Raw genomic sequence first — 18,608 nt, 5'->3', positions numbered from 1 at the left:
TGTGTTCATAGAGATGGGGTGCCACCTTTAGGTACTTTGATATAGTCTCAAGCACATCCATACTCATTTTCTTTTTGGGTAGAGTACCAAATTGATGTTGCCACAGAAACACCCCAGTCATCAGACCCAAGAGTGTATGGTTTGGGTGGGGCTAATTAACAGTCATTCTCACAGCAAGACAGAGCATCACAGCAGGGAGCATGGGGTGAAGAACATGGTAAAGCAAAGCTGCCCACCTCATGACAGCCAGCAAGCAATGAGGGAGAAGCAGGGTCCCAATATCTCTTCAAAGTCACTCCCCCACTGACCTAACTTCCTGCTAGGCCTCAGTTATGTTGGAGAGCAAACTGATTTGTGCAGGATGTAGACAAGAGAAAGTCCTGGAGAGACCAGAGATGGTTATGTGTCCCAGGAACAATGACTGGCCTGGTTTGGGAGGAATAACTAGAATTCTTCAGAAAGCGAGACAAATACCATAAATAGGAGAAATCATGTATGGAAAGGTACAGGTGAGTGCCAGCATAGTACACCTGTAGAAATTCTGTAAGAAACAGTGAAGCAGTGTATGATGGCTCAGGCAGGAGGATCTCAAGTTTAAGGTCAATCTGGGCTACATAGTGAGTCCAGACCACTCTGGGCTACAGAATGAGACTATTTCAAGAAACACTACTGTGTCTAATAGTAATGAGAAAGATACGTGAAGCTTGAGAGGAAGGCAGAGGCTAGGTAACAAAAGGTTATTTGCCATACTAAAGAGTTTGGATTTTGTTCTGAAACTTAAGGCACTAATTTTAGTAAGGGAAACTATTCTAGCAGCAAGACAGGTGAATTCAGGATGCTGAATAGAGCTGAACCAACAAGTTTAGAAGTATAGGCTGTGAAAATGAGCAAAAATAGGGACAGTGGTCTAAATATGTGACTATTAATGAAGAATAGAATAATTTTTTAATATTTTTATGTGTATGAGTGTACTGCCTGAATGTATGTGAGTGCACCTGTGTCACACAATGCCACGGAGGTCAGAAGAGGGCTTCGGATTCCCCTAGAACTGGAGTTAAGGACGGTTCGTAGCCACCATGTGGATCCTGGGATCGAACCTGGGTCCTCTGTAAGAAAAGTCAGTGCTCTTAACCGCTGAGCCATCTCTCCAGCCTCTAAATAGAATAATTTTTACAGTCAGTCATTAGAAGCATATGTGAACTCCCAGGTAGTTACCTGGATGATGCTGTGATGCAGCACAACAGACAATATAGAAGTGAACAAGTCTGATTTTATTATGTATGTTAAATTGGTAGCACACACCTTAAAAAGAAATGTGAACTGGAAAACTAGACTTACAAATAATTAAGATATACTTGGTGATGAAAATCATGATACAGGAAATTGTCAGGCAGATGTACAGGTTAGAATAATAAAACGGGGGGATCCTAGATAAAATGTAGGGCAACAAATAAAAGATGTTGATGGGGGAGGGGAGGAATTTAAGATAGGAATAGCCCTATGCTGGAAATGCTAAAAGAATGACACCACTTAGCCCCAAAGAGAAAATCTCAGGTGATCACTAATGTCAAGGGCCGAAAGCAATTAGGGAAGAAAAGACGATCACTATGCGACAGCTCACTGGAGAACTTGGCAAGAGCAATTAGTGAGGTAGAACGAACAGAAGCCAGAATATTTTAGCTAATTATAAGCAGAACGAGTAGGCTAGGTTTTAAATGGGGGAAAGGTTATGGACTGGCAGGAAGGCATGAGAAATGTGCTCACTACACTATGGTAAACAGTATTTTAAAACTATTTGCAAGGGATAGGAAGATGGTGAAGCATTTGCCACACAGGCATAAAGACGAGAGTTCAGATCCGAAATATACATAACCACCTGTAATCCCAGTGCTCAGGAAGGGAAGACAGGATCCCTGGAGCAAGCCAGCTAGCTAAACTAGTCAAACTAGCTGTGAGAGACCCCCACCTTAATAGAGAAGATGGAGAGTGATTAAGGAAGGCACCCAACATCAACTTCAGGCCCACACAGGCACATTCATACACGAGCTCTCAAACATGCATATCACACTTGGACACACAAGAAAACTTCATTTTCCATTACTAGTAAATAGAAATATAATTGAGTTTTATATTTGCATTGTATATGTAACCTGGCCAATTTACTTATTTACTTTGTGTGTGCACACAAATTTATTTCTAATAGCCTATCTGTAGATTCTTCTGCATACACAACCATGTAACCTATGTCTTTTTTCCCCCTTACATCATAGCTCTATATAACATGGTCCAGTATAATGAATAGAAATTGTATTTTTCCATTTAACTTATTAGCTGTAGTTTGTGGATGCCTGTTTTGAAACTGAACAGCTCTTGTGCTACAAGATTTTTTTTTAATCATGAAAGTAGTTGTTTGTTCATCCATTTTCTGCATTGACTAAAATGAGTTTTTCTCTTCATTGTTTTGAGAATTACACTGTTCTAACACACACCCCAGGGGGTCTTGTTATATAGCCCAGGCTGCCTGAACACCTATGTAACTATCCTGCTTCAGCCTCCCAAGTGCTGGGATCACAGGCATGTACCACCACATCCAGCAATTGTTCTAAATTTAATGGTGCATCAATGAAATAAATTCTTACTGGCCAGGCTGTATCATAATGTGTTTGCATATATAAGTCAGGCCTCTTCTTCAGTAAGTAGAAACCTGACTGAAGTGACCAGGATTATCTTCTAAGAACTTAGAAGAGAGAAATGTTCCTTATCTTAATCTGTACAATGGATGGAATGGTAACACCTGGACTGGAAGAGGAGGGCAAAGTCAAGAGTACTGCCAGAGCAAGGGCCCAGAGGAAGAGTCTAGCATCTGCAGAACAGGAGGGAGACTGTCTTACTATTATAGTGGGCTCCTGATAAAAGGAAATTAATACTTCACATAAAGGCTGAAGTTAGGCCTTCAAAAAACTCGAATGTTCTCTGTAGTCTAAGATATTGGAATTTGATCATGTATCAGGCTTGGGAGACTTAGCTGGATTCTGAGTGGTCAAAAAGAGGACTGTAGGAACCCGTCCAACATTTGGTTCAGGTCAGTCTGTCACAGCAGAAAGACATGAATTCGGAAAAAAAAAAAAGGGGGGGGGGACAGGATAGAAGAATTCCTTGGGAAGAAAGGGGTCAACGAGAGGAGGGGGATGAGGGAGGGCAGTTGGGGGTGAATGTCACCACAGTGCATTGTATACAAGAATGATACTATCCAAAAGACAATGGGAAGCTTATCAATTTTTGGTTTTTGATTTTTTTCTCAGAAAAGAAATACTACAACCTTTAAGGTTTTACATTTTTCTATTTTAAGTTGCCATATGCTTTCCCAAGTTCCAAAGTGGCAGATACAGCCAAAATGACCTAAACACAGGACACGTGTTTCACCGACAGGAATTCTACACAGTGACCATTTTGAGGTACCTGGAACAGTGTCTGACACTACCCTAGAGCCTGGGGTTCACTAGCTCTGGCTCCTGGAGTACCATGAAGTTTCCGGTACATTACTGCCATAGAGTGGCGTTTGGGCTGGCCTTACTTCAGAGAAGGAAAAGGCTGCCCGACTTGTATCGGTGAAAGGTTCTAAAAGGGTTATATTTTTAAGGGCAGCAGGTTTAAGGTGGTCGCGCAAGTCACCTTCTGGCTCAGCTACCCCACTCACCGCAGGTGCACCATGGGAGCCGCCAGTAGCCAGCCACACTCCAGCCGCGCCTGCGCAATGGAGGCCACGCGGGGGGGGGCGTGGCCTTGTGGGAAATGTAGTCCAACGCGCGGAGCGCGGCGGCGTCCGCCAGTGGGCTGTTCAGACTCCTTTGGCTACCAGGGTGAGTGGAGTGCTCCGTGCAGATTGTCGGTCCGCGGGTGTCGGAGGCTTTCAGAGGGGAGTCCGGTGCTGCTGCGCGGCCTCTGCGGCCCAAGGGCGGAGCCGGCCCGAAGGTTCGGAGCGTCCTGTGGCGCGGAGCCGCAGGTGCGCCCCTCACGCCCGGATCAGGCCGCGGGCTACACCCTGACCCACTCTGGCTCGCTTGGTATCCGGGTCCCAGGGAGCGCCCGGCTGGTTGCCTTCCGGGAGCGGCGGGCGTGAGGGCTCGCGCGGCGGCCCCGGCTCGGGGACCGAAGGCCGAAAGCTCAGCAACCCCTCTGCCCGAACCCCGCATCCTTGTCTCGGCCCCTGCCAGGGACCCGCCCCCTGGGAGGACGCTGGACCACCGCCCCGCGCGGCCTTCTGTGTGGTCCGCCTCTCGGGACCCGCCCTCTGTGGATCCCAGGGATGGAGGGATGCTGGCTTGGGTCCTGGCTTCAAGGGCCTTTCCCATCCGGATTTCTAAAGTAAAGGAAAATTTTCCTCAGTCATTTCTTTTTCTCCAGAGTTCACTGTTGGTCAACTGAAAAATACGAGCAGAATCATTTGAAATCTGTCAAAACTGGCATGTTGTTTTTGTATGTGTAAATACGAAGGTTTTTATTTTGTGTATTTATTTTGAGACAGGCAGGGTCTCATGTAGACAAGACTGACCTCGAACTCACAGAGATCCACCTGCTTCTGTCTCCTGAGTGCTGGGATTAAAGGTGTGTTATACCAAGAAATTTTGATTTTTAAAATTGGAATACAAGTATCTTTTCTCCACTTTTAAAACTGAGTCATGAGATGGACCTTGTAAGATGTTTAAAGTGTGTGACTATAAGGCTCATTTTTCTTAAAACCATATTACCACCACCCAGTGAAGATGGGGAATGAAATTTAAATTTCTACTTAAAGGTAGTTGACATCATCATTTTAATGAATGTAAGGGAAAGTCTAACTGTGATCTATCTGATTCTCTCTCTGGGCCTTTGGTTGTTTTTTTTTCTGTTACTATACCTGACATAAGTCATATGTGTATGACATTCTTTGTATTGTCTCATTTTACAAATCTTGAAGTGAAATTTCTAGATCAAGAGTACATACAGGAAGGCTTTTGATACCTTCCATAATTGTGCTGTCTCGAAGAAAGTAGCAGTTTATACAACCAGTTTCAGAGTGAGAGTGATTGATGGACCCACACCAATTTGTAATGTTGTCTCTTTAACCTCAAAGAGGTACAAAGATAGGGTTGTTTTCACTGCATTATGAACAGTCAGGACTATTTTATGCAGTTTGAATATACAGAAAAGCTACATAGTCATATGGTCACAAATAAACCTTCCCTCTGCTTCTTTTTCCATTTTCATGTGTGTGGTGAATGTGTGTGTGTGTGTGTGTGTGTGCGCGCGCGCACGTGTGTCCCCATGCTTGTGGAGGCCTGAGGTTGCTGTCAGGAATCATTCTCCATTGCTCTTCCACCAAACCCACCAAACTCATGACTTCAGGGCTCATGCTTGTGCAGCAAGTACTTTAACCACTGAACCATCTTCCCAGCACCACCCCCACTGTGTTTATCCTAATTAAGATGGCCTTCTGTGACATCACAGAAGTGTTCACCTATAGTTTCTTAAAGCTCTTCCCACATGTACATTTTTATTCTTTTCCAAATGGCAAGCCCTTTTTATAAGTTACTGAATAATCCTTTATTAATGAGATGCCAATTTTTGCAAATCCTGAAATGCTTTTATCTTCCTTTTTCGCTGTGAAAGGGATCAAACCTAGGGTTTCACACATGCTAGGCAAACACTCCTGGCCTGTAATAACTCAGCCCCTAAATTCCTATATATGCATTTTTCTGAGTTATTTATACTGGTAGGATTTTACTTTGTTCCATTGGCCCTTTTCCCCGTTGGCCTGTAACATCCACAAGGGCAGTGAGTTTGTCTGTAACCACCATTGGAATGATTATAGTAGGTGTTGACAGGATTGTTGATAAACAAGTGGTTCTTCTTGTTTTGGTAATACTGTGTTCTGGTTGTTGCTTTAAAAACTTCTTGTGGGCAAGCTCTCTTTTGTGACTTCTTATGTGGCTTGCAGTGTGATAGTTTGATAATGTACACAGTGTATAATGATCAAATTAAGCTAATTAGTATAAACCATAACCTCACATTTGTCCTTTCTTATATTGGAAACCGTTAAGGTCCTTTCTTGAGCTGAGTGCTGATACACACCTGTAATCCCAGAATGTAGAGGAAAGGTAGGAGGATCAGGAGTTCAAGGTCATCTTCCAATACACTGCAAATTTGAGGCCAGCTTGGGCTATGTGATATCTGTCCCCCAAAATGAAAAAGCTGGAAAAATGGTCTAGTAGGTAAGAATGTTTGCTGTGCAAGCATGAGGACCACTTGGATCCCAGCACCATTTAACACCCTGGGTGCGGGGTGCACTGCCTGCACATGCACCTATAACCCCAGGGCTATGGGGAGTGGAAACAGGAGAATCACCAGGGTACCAGCCACCAAGCTCACTGCAGGTTCAGAGACCCTGTCTTGAAGGAATAAAGAAAGTGTGATAGAGAAGGACCCCTGATGTCTTTCTCTGACATTTTACACATACGTCCACATGAATGCTCATATACCACACACGGTACATACACACACACACACACACACACACACACACACACACACACACAAGTGATAAAATTGAAGCTATTTTGAAGTATGCAGTATCATAAGTTGATGCTAGTTAGCCTTCTGTGCTGTAGAATATTAAAGCATATTCCTGTTGCATAACTTTATTTTTCCCCTGAAAATGAGCCTCTCTGTTCCTGACTCCCTCCACAGTGCCTGGCAGCCACTGCAGTTTTCTCTACTCATACTAGATAAACTAGCATAGTGTCCACATATGAACGGGGGCACGTTCTGTTTGTCTTCTCTGGTGTTCTCCAGAAAATTCCCAGATATTATACAGCACAGTTAACTTTGATAATCTTTCCATAATTAATGTTAAAATATTGTTATTGAGGGATGTGACCTGATTAGGAGTGTGTTAAGTTTATACATTTATTTCACAGAAGTAACAGCTTAGAACACTGAGCCATCCTGTCTAGGTTTGCAATGTGTCCTGTGTTCATCTTTGCTTCTGCGTCTAAATCAGCTGAAATAAAACAAATTTAGAAATAAAATGTATAGTTGTGTTTATGTAGACGCCTCACAATCCTCATTTCATTTATTTGTAGGTATTTTGGTTTTGTTGCGGCAGGAGTCTCTCATGGCTCCCTTTCCTTCCCTCAGCTCCACCTCTAGAGTCTGCACATTCTCTAGGAAGGACCCACAGGAGGAAAGAAGGCGGTGGCAGCTGGGCCTCTGCCCCTGGGAGCTCAAGTGAGTGTGTCTTTCTCTGTCAGACCTCTCTTCTCCTTCCATACGGTGTGTGGAGCTCCCTGCAGAGGACAGGGCATTGAATGGCAGGGTGTTGTCCTCTCAATGACCCTCACCTGATCACAGTGATGCTCAGCTGCCAGTTGACATCCTGTCTGCTGAGTTCTTGATGGTACTCAAAGGACAGAAAAGGAACACAAATCATAGGAGAGATGTATCAGGGCTGATGGGGCTTGTGGATGATGGGAACCCTAGGACTGTACAGGCCTCAGTTGCAGTGGCTGCACGTGGACTTGGTTCCCACACCATCATTTTTGTAGGACCTAGAAGAGAAGATGGAGTTGGGGAGGGATAACTGGAGAGGATTTGCTGTGATGGAGTTCCAAGTTTAATTTTGTTTTGTATTTTGAGATAGTGTCTCATTGTGGGGCCCTGGCTGGCCTGGAACTCGCTATGTAGACCAGGCTGCCCTCAAACTCACAGAGATCCACCTGCCTCTGCCTCCCGAGTGCTAGGATTAAAGACATGCCACCACGCTGCCTCCAAGTTGAAATTCTGTGCCTTGCCATTTATTAACTGCATTGTCTTAGGCAAATGATTTGACTGAAGCGTCACCGAGGCATCACTCTCCAGGATGGTGATGGAAATCACAGCATTAATTTGAAGCGTCATACACTTGGCATGGTTGAGTTGCATGGCTCCTCGAGTTTAACATTACCTGCTTCAAAGGTTTTGAAAGTTCAGATAGAGGTATATGAAAAGTACCTAGTCCTGTTCCTGGAGTGCTGAAAGTATTATGTAAGTGGTAGTCACCCTTGGCATTGTTCCCGCCAAGAGCTTGGTGGTTTAGAGTGTTGGCAGAGTGAACACAGCAGTGACGGAAAGTGCCGTGCTGGCTGGAGTAGAGAGCCTCTGCCCCCCAGGCTGGTGTTGCAGGTGTGCCCCTCCCCCCGCTCGGCCTGTCCTTAACTTCTTTTTGTTTAGGTCTGTGTATACTAGGTGACATATAGCTGGATTTTATTTTATTTTTTGCAACAGGGTCTCCTTATGCAGTCCAGCCTGCTCTGAACTCATGATCCTCCCGCCTCAGTCTTCTGAGTGCTGGGATTTCAGGTATGTTCCATCATGCCAAGCTAAGTGCTTGATTGTAAATCAGTTTTAGAGTTTTTCTTTTTAATAGAGGCCATCATTTATGCTTGTAACAGCGTTGTCATTTTCTGGTGACTTAGTCATTGTCGTATTTTGCTGTTCACTCTCATCTCCTTTACACTTGCATTGTCATTTTCCTTTATTCCTTCTTTCATCTGGTAAACATCATGCCATATATTTATTTCCCACTAGTGACCGCCTTCATTCCTCTGCAAATGTTTGTCAATGATTTGTAACATGTTACTGGCACTTAGCTATATTGATTAAACAAGAGCTAGGAGAAAATAATGAGGCAGAAAGAAAGATAATGTCCTCCAAGTGGGGACGTTTTCCCCAGAATTCCTCATCTTGGATATAAAATCTGCAGATCTCTTGGGACCTGGTTTCTGCTGTCTCCATCCAGGCGTCTCTTCCCTGCTTTGCCCCCTTGGCCTGTTTGCGTGTTGGAGAGCTCCCTTCCCCTGAAGGGTGAAAACCTTTCTTGCTTTGTTTTCATTGGTTATTCTTCCTTTTCCATATACTTACCTCTCCTCTTCTTTCACACACACACAAATTAAGTAACTGATTCTGTTTAGTATTCTCCCATTCGCTATCAATTCACTCTGCTTCCACAAGTTGCTGAAATTAGCAAATTATTATTTAATTTTTTATGGCACTGGGGGTTGAACTGAGGCTGTGTGCGTGCTGCCAGATTGCACCACCACCAAGCCACATCCCCGCACAGACTGTAGTAACTCCAGTCATCAGCTGTTTGCCATGCTCTGCTTCTGACCCTGCTGACCGCAGCCTCCTTCTGGAACCCTCCTTTCCTGTGCTCAGTTGGGCATCTCTCCCTCCTTCCCTGACTCTTCCTGCCAGCCACTGCTGGGCTCGTTCTTGGCTACCTTCTCTTTCCACAGCACAGGGAGTTGGAGACCCAGCTGTATGGTTGCGGTTCATTTAACCTTTGATCTTAGGATTCCTCATCCACAGAACGACACTGCTGCTGTAAGCCTCACAGGTTGATCGATGGAGTATGTATGGTGAGGCGTGTGAATCTCCTGTTAATGGAAAATTCTGCACAACTGTGAATTTTTTGTAATAAGCACCCATTTGCTTGTGACTTCCCTCATTAGATGGACACTTTTGTTTTAGTTCATATTCAATGGGCTAGACACAGACTACTTTGGATTTATAAATTTGAAATGCTGAGTTTGTTTATTGGTCACAAACTAATCACTATATTTATCCTATTTATACTCATTTTCCTTAATTTGTATGTAAGGTCTTACACTTCCTTGACATGTTTGAGCTTCACCAGTCAGTGCACTAGATGTTGAGACCCAGCTTTGGGTCCCCCTTTCTCATCATTTATGCCCCTATCCAGCAGGAAAGGTGCTCTACCCAGATAGCTTGCTGTCAGCTGGACCAGACACACTCTTCCCAGGCTGTTCTGAAGTCTCTCTTGTTACGAGCTTGTGGAGGCAGCCACAGTGTCCACTTACATTTTTACATGGAAACCAAGGACCTCCTGTCTCTACAGTGCCTGCCTCTCACAGCCCCTGCTGGTTCACTGTGTTCCAGAGTGCCCCTTCGTGTGACCCTACATGCCCCACCATATCCTCCTCCCTGGGCTGTGACTGTATGCAATTTATAAATTGCTATCCAGCGCAGGTGTCCAGGGTCAGGTGTCAGCTATTCAGTCATCTTTACTATTTAAGGCAGAGAATCCCTCCTTCACCTTGAGGATGAGGAGGAGATGAACAGAACGGTGGGGATTGAGAGCAGAGATTGGTACCTTTCTCTTATTTTCCTGTATTTGTCAGTTGTCTGTTAGAGTAAAAACAAACACCCCAGAGGATGGGAACTTTATAAAGAAAAGAGTTTGTTTAGCTCATGGTTCTGGAGGTTGTGGGGCATGGCACTGGCTTCTGCTTGGCTCTGGTGAAGACTGTGTGGCAGATGATGCCTCAGAGTCTGGAGGGCTGCGAGAGGGAAAGAAAAGAGGGGAAGGGCCAGTGACAACCTCCCACTAGGCCGCGGTCCTAACAAGTCCCAGGATGGGAACTTTATAAAGAAAAGAGTTTGTTTAGCTCATGGTTCTGGAGGTTGTGGGGCATGGCACTGGCTTCTGCTTGGCTCTGGTGAAGACTGTGTGGCAGATGATGCCTCAGAGTCTGGAGGGCTGCGAGAGGGAAAGAAAAGAGGGGAAGGGCCAGTGACAACCTCCCACTAGGCCGCGGTCCTAACAAGTCCCATCACCTCTGTGTGTGTGTGTGTGTGTGTGTGTGTGTGTGTGTGTATGTGTGTTTGTGGTGTGTATGTGTGGTATGCAGGTATGCACACACATTCCTGCACTTGCTCAGATCAGAGGAGGACATCTTACATCTTCCTCTGTTGCTCTTAGCCTCATTTCTTTTAGACAAGGTTTCTCACTGAACCTGAAGCTTGTCATTTAAGCTAGGTTGGCCAGCCAGTGAACTCCCAGGATCTCCCTGTCTCTACCCCTCGTGCTGGGATTGTAGGCATGCACTGGCTTTTACATGAGCACTGGAGATATGCACTCAGGTCCTCTTGCTTGCATTGAAAACACTCTAACCCACTGAGCCATCTCCCCAGCCCTTCCCACATCCTTATAAACCTTGCCACTGTAGGGACCCAGCTTCTAACATGTGAGCTTCTGAGGCCAAACCAACTCCAGAGCCAAACCATAGCCCTCCTGGAGAACCTCCTTTTCCTGTCCTTGATTCCTGTGACAGTTAGTGTTAACTGTCAGCTTGACAGAATCTGGAATCAGCTGGGAGACAGACCTCTGGGCATGCCCAGGGTGGACATCATCAGGGTGCAGTGAGAAGCCCCTCCACAGTGGTGGCAGCATTCCCTGAGTGGGACCCTGTGCTGTGCAAGTAGAGGAAGCAGTTGAGCAGCAGCAGCACTCAGCCCCCTCTGCTTCCTGATGCACATGTGATGTGGAGCTTCAAGCTCCTGCTGCCTTGACTTCCCCTCCATGATGGACAGCACCTTGAACTCTGAGCCAGAAAACACGTTTCCCTTAAGTTGCTCTTGTCAGAGGATCTTACCACAGCAACAGGAAAAGAAGCTGGCAATTCCCAAACAATTTCTGTCTTACTGTTTTCTGTCTTGGAATGTCTGGTGCTCTGCCAGTGTCAGCATGGCACACAGCCTCATGCCAACCCGGGGTCACGCCCCTTTTCCTAGTGCTGTTTGTTGTTTATTTTTCAGAAGGTTTTATTGGCATCATCCCTTGTTAAGGAGGAATTTGTAGTTTCAGGAGTCAGTGACGTTCAAGGACGTGCCTGTGGACTTCACTTGGGAGGAGTGGATGCAGCTAGATTCTGCTCAGAAGCCCCTGTATGAGAAGGTGATACTGGAGGACTACAGGAACCTGGTCTCCCTGGGTGAGGACTGCCCCTTGGAACTCAAGACTCGCCTCTTGCCACCTTTCTCCTTCAGTCCTGGGCTACCTGAAATTCATGGATTCGACTTGAAACCCCAGCTCTCAGGGGGCGTTATTTCAGGATGTTTGCCTGGTGTCCTCTCTCTCAAGGTGAAAGGCTTTTTCTGTAGTGAATGGAAAAAATGGAAAGGGAAGAGATCAGAACTGTCTTGGGATTGAGTTTAGCCTCAGTTCAGAACCTACACTCAGTTTCTTTCCTCCCAAGCAGGGCATCAGCTTTCCAAACCAAATGTGATATCTCAGCTGGAAGAAGACGAACTGAGCCTCAGGAAAAAAGAGCTCCCAGGGTGCATCTCTCTGGGTAAGTGTCAGGATACAAAGATTTGTAATGTGGGTATCTTGCTGGGGAGCAGGTGTTAAAGGGACCATAGCATCATGGAGAGACCAGCTCCAGTTGGTGTACATTCTTTGAACGCAGTGCTGATGGGGCTTATTCTCTCTCTGGCATCTGACTTCATCTTAGAGGAGGTGGTAGATCATGAGGGTTGAGTGACCTGCTGCCCTTGAAGCGTTTGCATGCTGCCTAGAACCTACTGAGTAAGCGATCACTGCTTCTTCTGTCTTTGTCTCTGTGGATATTTCTTCCTACTTGTAACCTGCATGCCTCCTTTCTCTTGTTTATTTAAACATTTGGAAGCTTTCTTAAAGGTAACTTAACATTTCTCCACTTCCCACTGGTATTTTATATAGTCCGTCTGCATATTTTAAATGTTTTTATTTCTAGCAACCTTGTATTTTAGGTATTTCATTTATCATTCCAAAATTTCCCCTCTGTCTACTTCCTGTTTCCTCCCATGCAGCTCTGAATGTTCAGTGCTCTGAGTCCTGGTTCAGTGTTCTGAATCTTAGTTGCCTTGGTTAATCCTGTCATAACTGAAAGGTCACTATGAGATGTTAATGCTGACTTTTCTCTGCAAAAAGTGCATTTTACACCTTGACTTTTCTGTACTCCCAGCCCCATCACCTTTTAAAATATACACTTTTCTAAGCTAAAGAGCTAGCAAGGGTTTGGAGAGATGAGTCAGTTGGTAAATTGCTTGTTGCACAAGCATGAGGATCTTAGTTCAATCTCCAGAACCCACAAAAAAGCCAGGCATGGCAACACATGCCTACAGCCCTAGTACTGCAAAGTCAGAGACAGGAGGAGCATTGGCATAGCTGATCTACCAGTTTACTTGAATCGGTGAGCTCCAGGTTCAGTGTGGGACCTTGTCTCAAAAAATAACATGGAGAGTGATAGAGGAAGGCGTCTGACATCAACTTTTGCCCTCTATATGCACATAAGTGTACACATGAACACATACACACACAGAGCTAGCAAATATTTGTTTGGCCTCTGGATGGTATAGGGCCACATATAAAACAAAGTCATTGAAAGAACATACTAAAAGTGTCAATGCAGTTTGACCCAGCTTTGAAGAAGATAAGAAAACTGTTTATTCTGAGTCGGATATGAGTGACCTGAGGTCTGAGTTCTGAACAAAAAGGAGCTATTACAACTTTTATTGACATAGAAAAATGGCAGTAATAAGCAAACACATTCAGTGAATACCTTAGTGGGAGCCATAGATAAGCGAGTTAAGGCAAAGCAGGGAAATCTGACTCCAGGGCTCAGTTGGTCTCTTAGTGTTCCTGGTGAGACGGTTGATCAAGTTCAGTCATTTCTCATATACATTTCAGGTTTATAATAGTGAGAATGTGAGGTCAGATAGAAAAGTCAGTACTAGTAATTTGCCGTCTAAAGGCTAAAGACTTAGGTTTCAGGCTTCCAGCGAGGCTGCCCGTTTTAGGTTGAGTTTTGACATTTTGTTAAACAGATGGGTGTGTCCATAGGCTCTCATTGCAATTCTGGCCAACCTTCTGTTGTTATTATTAAGATTGGGCATCTCTGCTTATGTTCATGAACCATTCATGTTTCCTTTTCTGAAAGACTTATTCAAGTGTCTGCCTGTTTTCTAGTGGTCTTTGTTTGTCATAGACATTATCTTTACCAGTCTCAGTTCTAGTCCTTTGTGGACCATGTGCATCAGATATATTCTTCCAGTGGTGTGTGTGTGTGTGTGTGTGTGTGTGTGTGTGAGAGAGAGAGAGAGAGAGAGAGAGAGAGAGAGAGAGAGAGAGAGATTTATAATGTCCTTGGTGACTAGAACATTTTATTTGCTCTCCTTTTCTATTTTCATTCTTTTTTCTTAAATGTGTATCTATTTGTTATATTTGTGTGAGACTGCAGGGCCATGATTATGATGATGTTTATGTAGAGGTCAGAGGACAACTTTTGGGAGACAGTGCTCTCATTCTGCCTTGGGTTTCAGGGATCAAACTTGGACCATTAGGCTTACAGCCCCAAACATTTTTACCTGCCAAGACATCGTGCTAGTCTCCACTCTTACTGTTTTAAAATTTTATTTCCTCAACCTGTGCCTAGTTTCCAAACTTACTATTTTTTTGTCTATCCCTTGTATCTTTCAATGGATGCTGTTCTTTCTGGACTTTGTCACTGTCTATCTGTGCTAATGGATTTTCCTTTGCACTTCATGTTGGGTTCTGGGTAGCAATTTGAATATTCCCAAAGAACTTGAATTGCATAATTGGATGTGGCCGTAGTGATCTGTGGCTAGAGACATTCCCCAGCTTCTGTGTTGCTCACTGGTAGTTTCATATCCCACTACATAGACTTTCTTTCCAGGGTTACTTGGTGTGTGGGTTTGGGGAGGTAGTTCCTGCTAGACTTCCCCATTTTTCTTTCTTTTTCTGGAAGTAGGTCAGATTGGAAGGAGGAAGTCCTGTTAATGTATACTTCTTGCTTCAAAGTCTTTGGTTTATTGTTTTCAGGGTTGATCTCTTGATTTGTTGACTTTGATCAGCAGTCTGAAAGCTGATTCTCACATTGCTGTTTCTGTCCTGTCCTCACTGCCTCAGGTCATCTTGTCTGGGGTAAGAATGGGATTTTATGAACTCTGAGTGGCTCTGAGGTCTTTTCTTCTGTTCATTTACCTCTAGCAGTAGCAGATTCTGTCTCACCTTATTCTGCCCACCACTAGTTCTCAACTTCACAGGAAGAAAATTTAGGAAAGGGTTGGGCTGTTTAGGCCTCTTACATTTGTGAGGAGAACACTATTGCTTAAAGGTAAAGGAGAAAAGCCTTTATGGTGGTGCATCATCCTCCCTTAAGAGTTGTAAACTTCAAGTGCATTTTGTGCTTTGTGTTGTAGATGAGTATGTTTCCCAAGGGTAATTTACATACATTATCTTATTCCTTATCAGATTATTTTGCCTTGTATATATCTATGGAAGCTCAGACTGGAAAAGACAAGTAAATAAATAAAATGGTGTTCAAATCCACAGGCTGACTCATTTGTATGACATCACACTGTGATGCTTCATGAAGATTTGGTGCAGAGTTCTAAGCAGCCTGATCAGAGGAAAGGAACTGCTGGTAGGACTACCCAATCAGTACAGGCTTTCTGGGTGCTGCAATAAAATACTCCAACAAAAGCAACTTATGGAAGAAAGAGTTTATTTTAGCTACAGTTCCTGGGTACAGCCCTTCATGCCAGAGCAGCCACAGTGGCTGGAGCTTGAGACAGGTGGTCATATTGCATCCATAGTCAAGAAGGAGAGAGTAATGAATGTACACATGCCTGCGCTCAGCTTGCTTTCTCCAGCTCATACAAGATCCCCTGCCAGGCGAATGGCCCCACCTACAATTAAGATGAGTCTTCTCGCATCAAGTAATGTAATCAAGATACTCTCCCAACAGGCATGCTCACAGACCAACCAATGTAGATAATCCTTCTTTGAGATTCCCTTCCAGATGACAATAAAGTCTGTCAAGTTGATAATTAACTGTAGCCATCATGATATGACATGCCATTCTCGCCCACTTTTCCCTATTCTGTGCCTTCTGTATACTTTCCTTAGTTCCATGTTCATTATCTGCCCATCCTCCTGGATGAGCTGACCCCTCTCTTTGCTCCAGTGGATTTGCCATCCTATTTCCAATTCTCCCATTTTGTATGGACTGGTGCTGTTCTTTCTCCTCTAATTTCTCATAATAATAATAATAATAATAATAACAATAATAATAATAATACAGTGATATCTTTTAAATCTCTTAAATGCATCTAGCAGTATTTAGCTTCATTTTCATATTCTCCTTTATGTAGTTTCTTGTCACCTGACATAGAAACCAGCATACATTTGAACTTTTTGCTTTTTGCAGGCTGGAAGACAAGACTTGAAACCAAAGAGTCAACTCCAAAGCCCAACATTACTGAAGATTTGCCCAATGGGATCATAATGGAAAGGGAAGATTTGTGGCATTCAACTTTAGAGGATGCCTGGAAACCTGCTTGTTGGTTAGAGGGCCAGCAGAGAAGACATCTAGGCCAAGTGGTAGTTGCCCGAAAAGAATCACTCAATGATGAGAGAGTATGTGGAGGTAATAAAGCTGAAAAATGTTCCATTGAAAGTTCCATGCTTGATACACTACAAAACATTTCTATGGCAAAAAGGCACCATAATTGGAACTCACATGGAAAAGATTCCAAACAAAATTCTGAGTTAATGAAAACTCAAAGAATGTTTGTAGGAAAGAAAATCTATGCATGTGATGAGTGTGGGAAAACCTTCAGTCAGAGTTCATCCCTTCTTAAGCACCAGAGGATTCATACTGGGGAGAAACCCTATAAATGCAGTGTATGTGGCAAGCACTTTATTGAGCGCTCCTCCCTCACTGTTCATCAAAGAATTCACACTGGAGAAAAACCCTACAAATGTAATGAGTGTGGAAAAGCCTTCAGTCAGAGTATGAACCTTACTGTTCATCAAAGAACTCATACTGGAGAGAAACCTTATCAGTGCAGAGAGTGTGGAAAAGCTTTCCGTAAGAATTCATCTCTTATTCAACATGAAAGGATTCATACTGGGGAGAAGCCCTACAAATGTGATGAATGTGGGAAAGCTTTTACACAAAGCATGAATCTTACAGTGCATCAGAGAACTCATACAGGAGAAAAACCCTATGAATGTAATGAGTGTGGAAAGGCATTTAGTCAAAGCATGCATCTTATTGTTCATCAGAGAAGTCATACTGGAGAAAAACCCTATGAGTGCAGTGAATGTGGAAAAGCCTTCAGTAAGAGCTCAACTCTTACCCTACATCAGCGAAATCACACTGGCGAAAAACCCTACAAATGTAACAAATGTGGCAAATCCTTTAGTCAAAGCACATACCTTATAGAACATCAGAGACTTCACTCTGGAGTGAAACCTTTTGAATGTAACCAGTGTGGAAAAGCTTTTAGTAAGAATTCTTCTCTTACTCAGCATCGGAGAATTCACACTGGAGAGAAACCTTATGAGTGTATGGTATGTGGAAAGCATTTCACTGGACGATCATCCCTTACTGTACATCAGGTTATTCACACTGGAGAGAAACCTTATGAATGCAATGAATGTGGGAAGGCCTTTAGCCAGAGTGCCTACCTTATTGAACATCAAAGAATTCATACTGGTGAAAAGCCCTATGAATGTGATCAGTGTGGAAAAGCTTTCATTAAGAATTCGTCCCTTATAGTGCATCAGAGAACACATACAGGAGAGAAACCCTATCAGTGTAATGAATGTGGAAAAGCTTTCAGTCGTAGTACAAACCTTACAAGACATCAGAGGACTCACACCTGAGAAGTTTTTATTGGTCCCATCATCTTAGTTAATTCTTTGATAATCAGATAAGTTATATTAATTTGATACTTAACAAGTATAATATGGGAAGCCTTTAGTTGAAGTGCAATATAACATCAAATAACAAAACCATAGCAGAGAGACCACTGAAAGTGGAGAATGCTTGACTCTGAAGTTAAAACTTTGTATCAGGCTTCAGAAGCTCATATATACATGATGAAGATTTATTCTGAAAAATCCTATTGATTCATACTGGAGTTTCTGATTTGGGATTCACAGACTTCACACTGGAGGGAGAATGACAGTGTTTAACTGGATAGCCCAAAAATCTGGAATGTAGTTCCGACCTCCCACAGACTTGATCAAGTCACAGTGCCCTTATCTAATAAGTGAGCGATTTCGGATTTGGAAGGCCACTAGAATCCCTATGAACTAGAATGCCTAAAAACATGATGCAAGGAAGTTTTGGTCTTTTCTCTGTTACAAATACTGCCTAGGTGCTTCTGTTACGCATCTGGTTTTCTTGGATGTTTTGAGTCAAAATTCTCTACCTCTACTAATTCCTATTATCCTGCAAGTCCTCCCATTCCCTGAATTACTTTCTCTCCTAATATATAGGCTGGTTGCTATCAGGCATCAGATGAATTGCACAGACTTTAATGCTACAGCATGCTGTTTTGGATTCTCAGTTCATAGTCATTAAACTGTTGTTAAATAAACTATTTATATTTAGATGACAATGTAACTTAAATGTAATCTTTAAGTACTTAATAAATACATATCTTTGTGTCTTATTTCACTTTCATTATGGAGATTTAAAAAGAGCAGTATTGAACACTATTAGACATGGATATTTGGCCTATTAATAAAACCTTTGCAACTCAAAATATATTCAGGACAAACACAGGAATAGTTTATAGATTGTAATTGTAGAATTTGGTTTATCAAACATATATCAACTGAGTGCTAAATATGAGCTAGATATGATTAGAAAACCAAAATCATTATGTTACCTTTTTTTCTTCAAAGATTAAGAAAGTGGCAGTGTGATGAG

At 43.3% G+C, this 18,608-nt stretch overlaps 1 protein-coding gene across 8 annotated transcripts; it reads left to right on the top strand.

Moving 5' to 3' along the window:
* The first annotated feature begins 3,771 nt into the window (after nt 1–3,771).
* Nucleotides 3,772–18,340, top strand: Zfp2 (ZFP2 zinc finger protein). Of its 8 annotated transcripts, XM_029555620.1 has the most exons (6): nt 3,772–3,860; nt 7,122–7,266; nt 8,302–8,376; nt 11,678–11,810; nt 12,075–12,170; nt 16,092–18,340. In XM_029555620.1, the coding sequence occupies exons 4-6, from the start codon at nt 11,735–11,737 to the stop codon at nt 17,552–17,554; spliced, it is 1,635 nt and encodes a 544-aa protein (XP_029411480.1). In that variant the 5' UTR covers nt 3,772–3,860; nt 7,122–7,266; nt 8,302–8,376; nt 11,678–11,734; the 3' UTR covers nt 17,555–18,340. The 8 variants fall into 8 exon arrangements, with proteins under 8 accessions (XP_029411480.1, XP_029411481.1, XP_029411482.1 ...); XM_029555621.1 differs by lacking the exon at nt 8,302–8,376 and having other exon boundaries at nt 11,684–11,810; XM_029555622.1 differs by lacking the exon at nt 8,302–8,376 and having other exon boundaries at nt 12,078–12,170.
* The last annotated feature ends 268 nt before the right edge of the window (nt 18,341–18,608 follow it).

This window comes from Nannospalax galili, unplaced genomic scaffold (genome assembly GCF_000622305.1).
Source record: "Nannospalax galili isolate Female #2095 unplaced genomic scaffold, S.galili_v1.0 scaffold1206, whole genome shotgun sequence".
Classification (NCBI taxonomy): Eukaryota; Metazoa; Chordata; class Mammalia; order Rodentia; family Spalacidae; genus Nannospalax; species Nannospalax galili.
The sequence above is the reverse complement of the archived record's forward strand: the minus strand, read 5'-3'. Positions and strand labels throughout refer to the sequence as shown.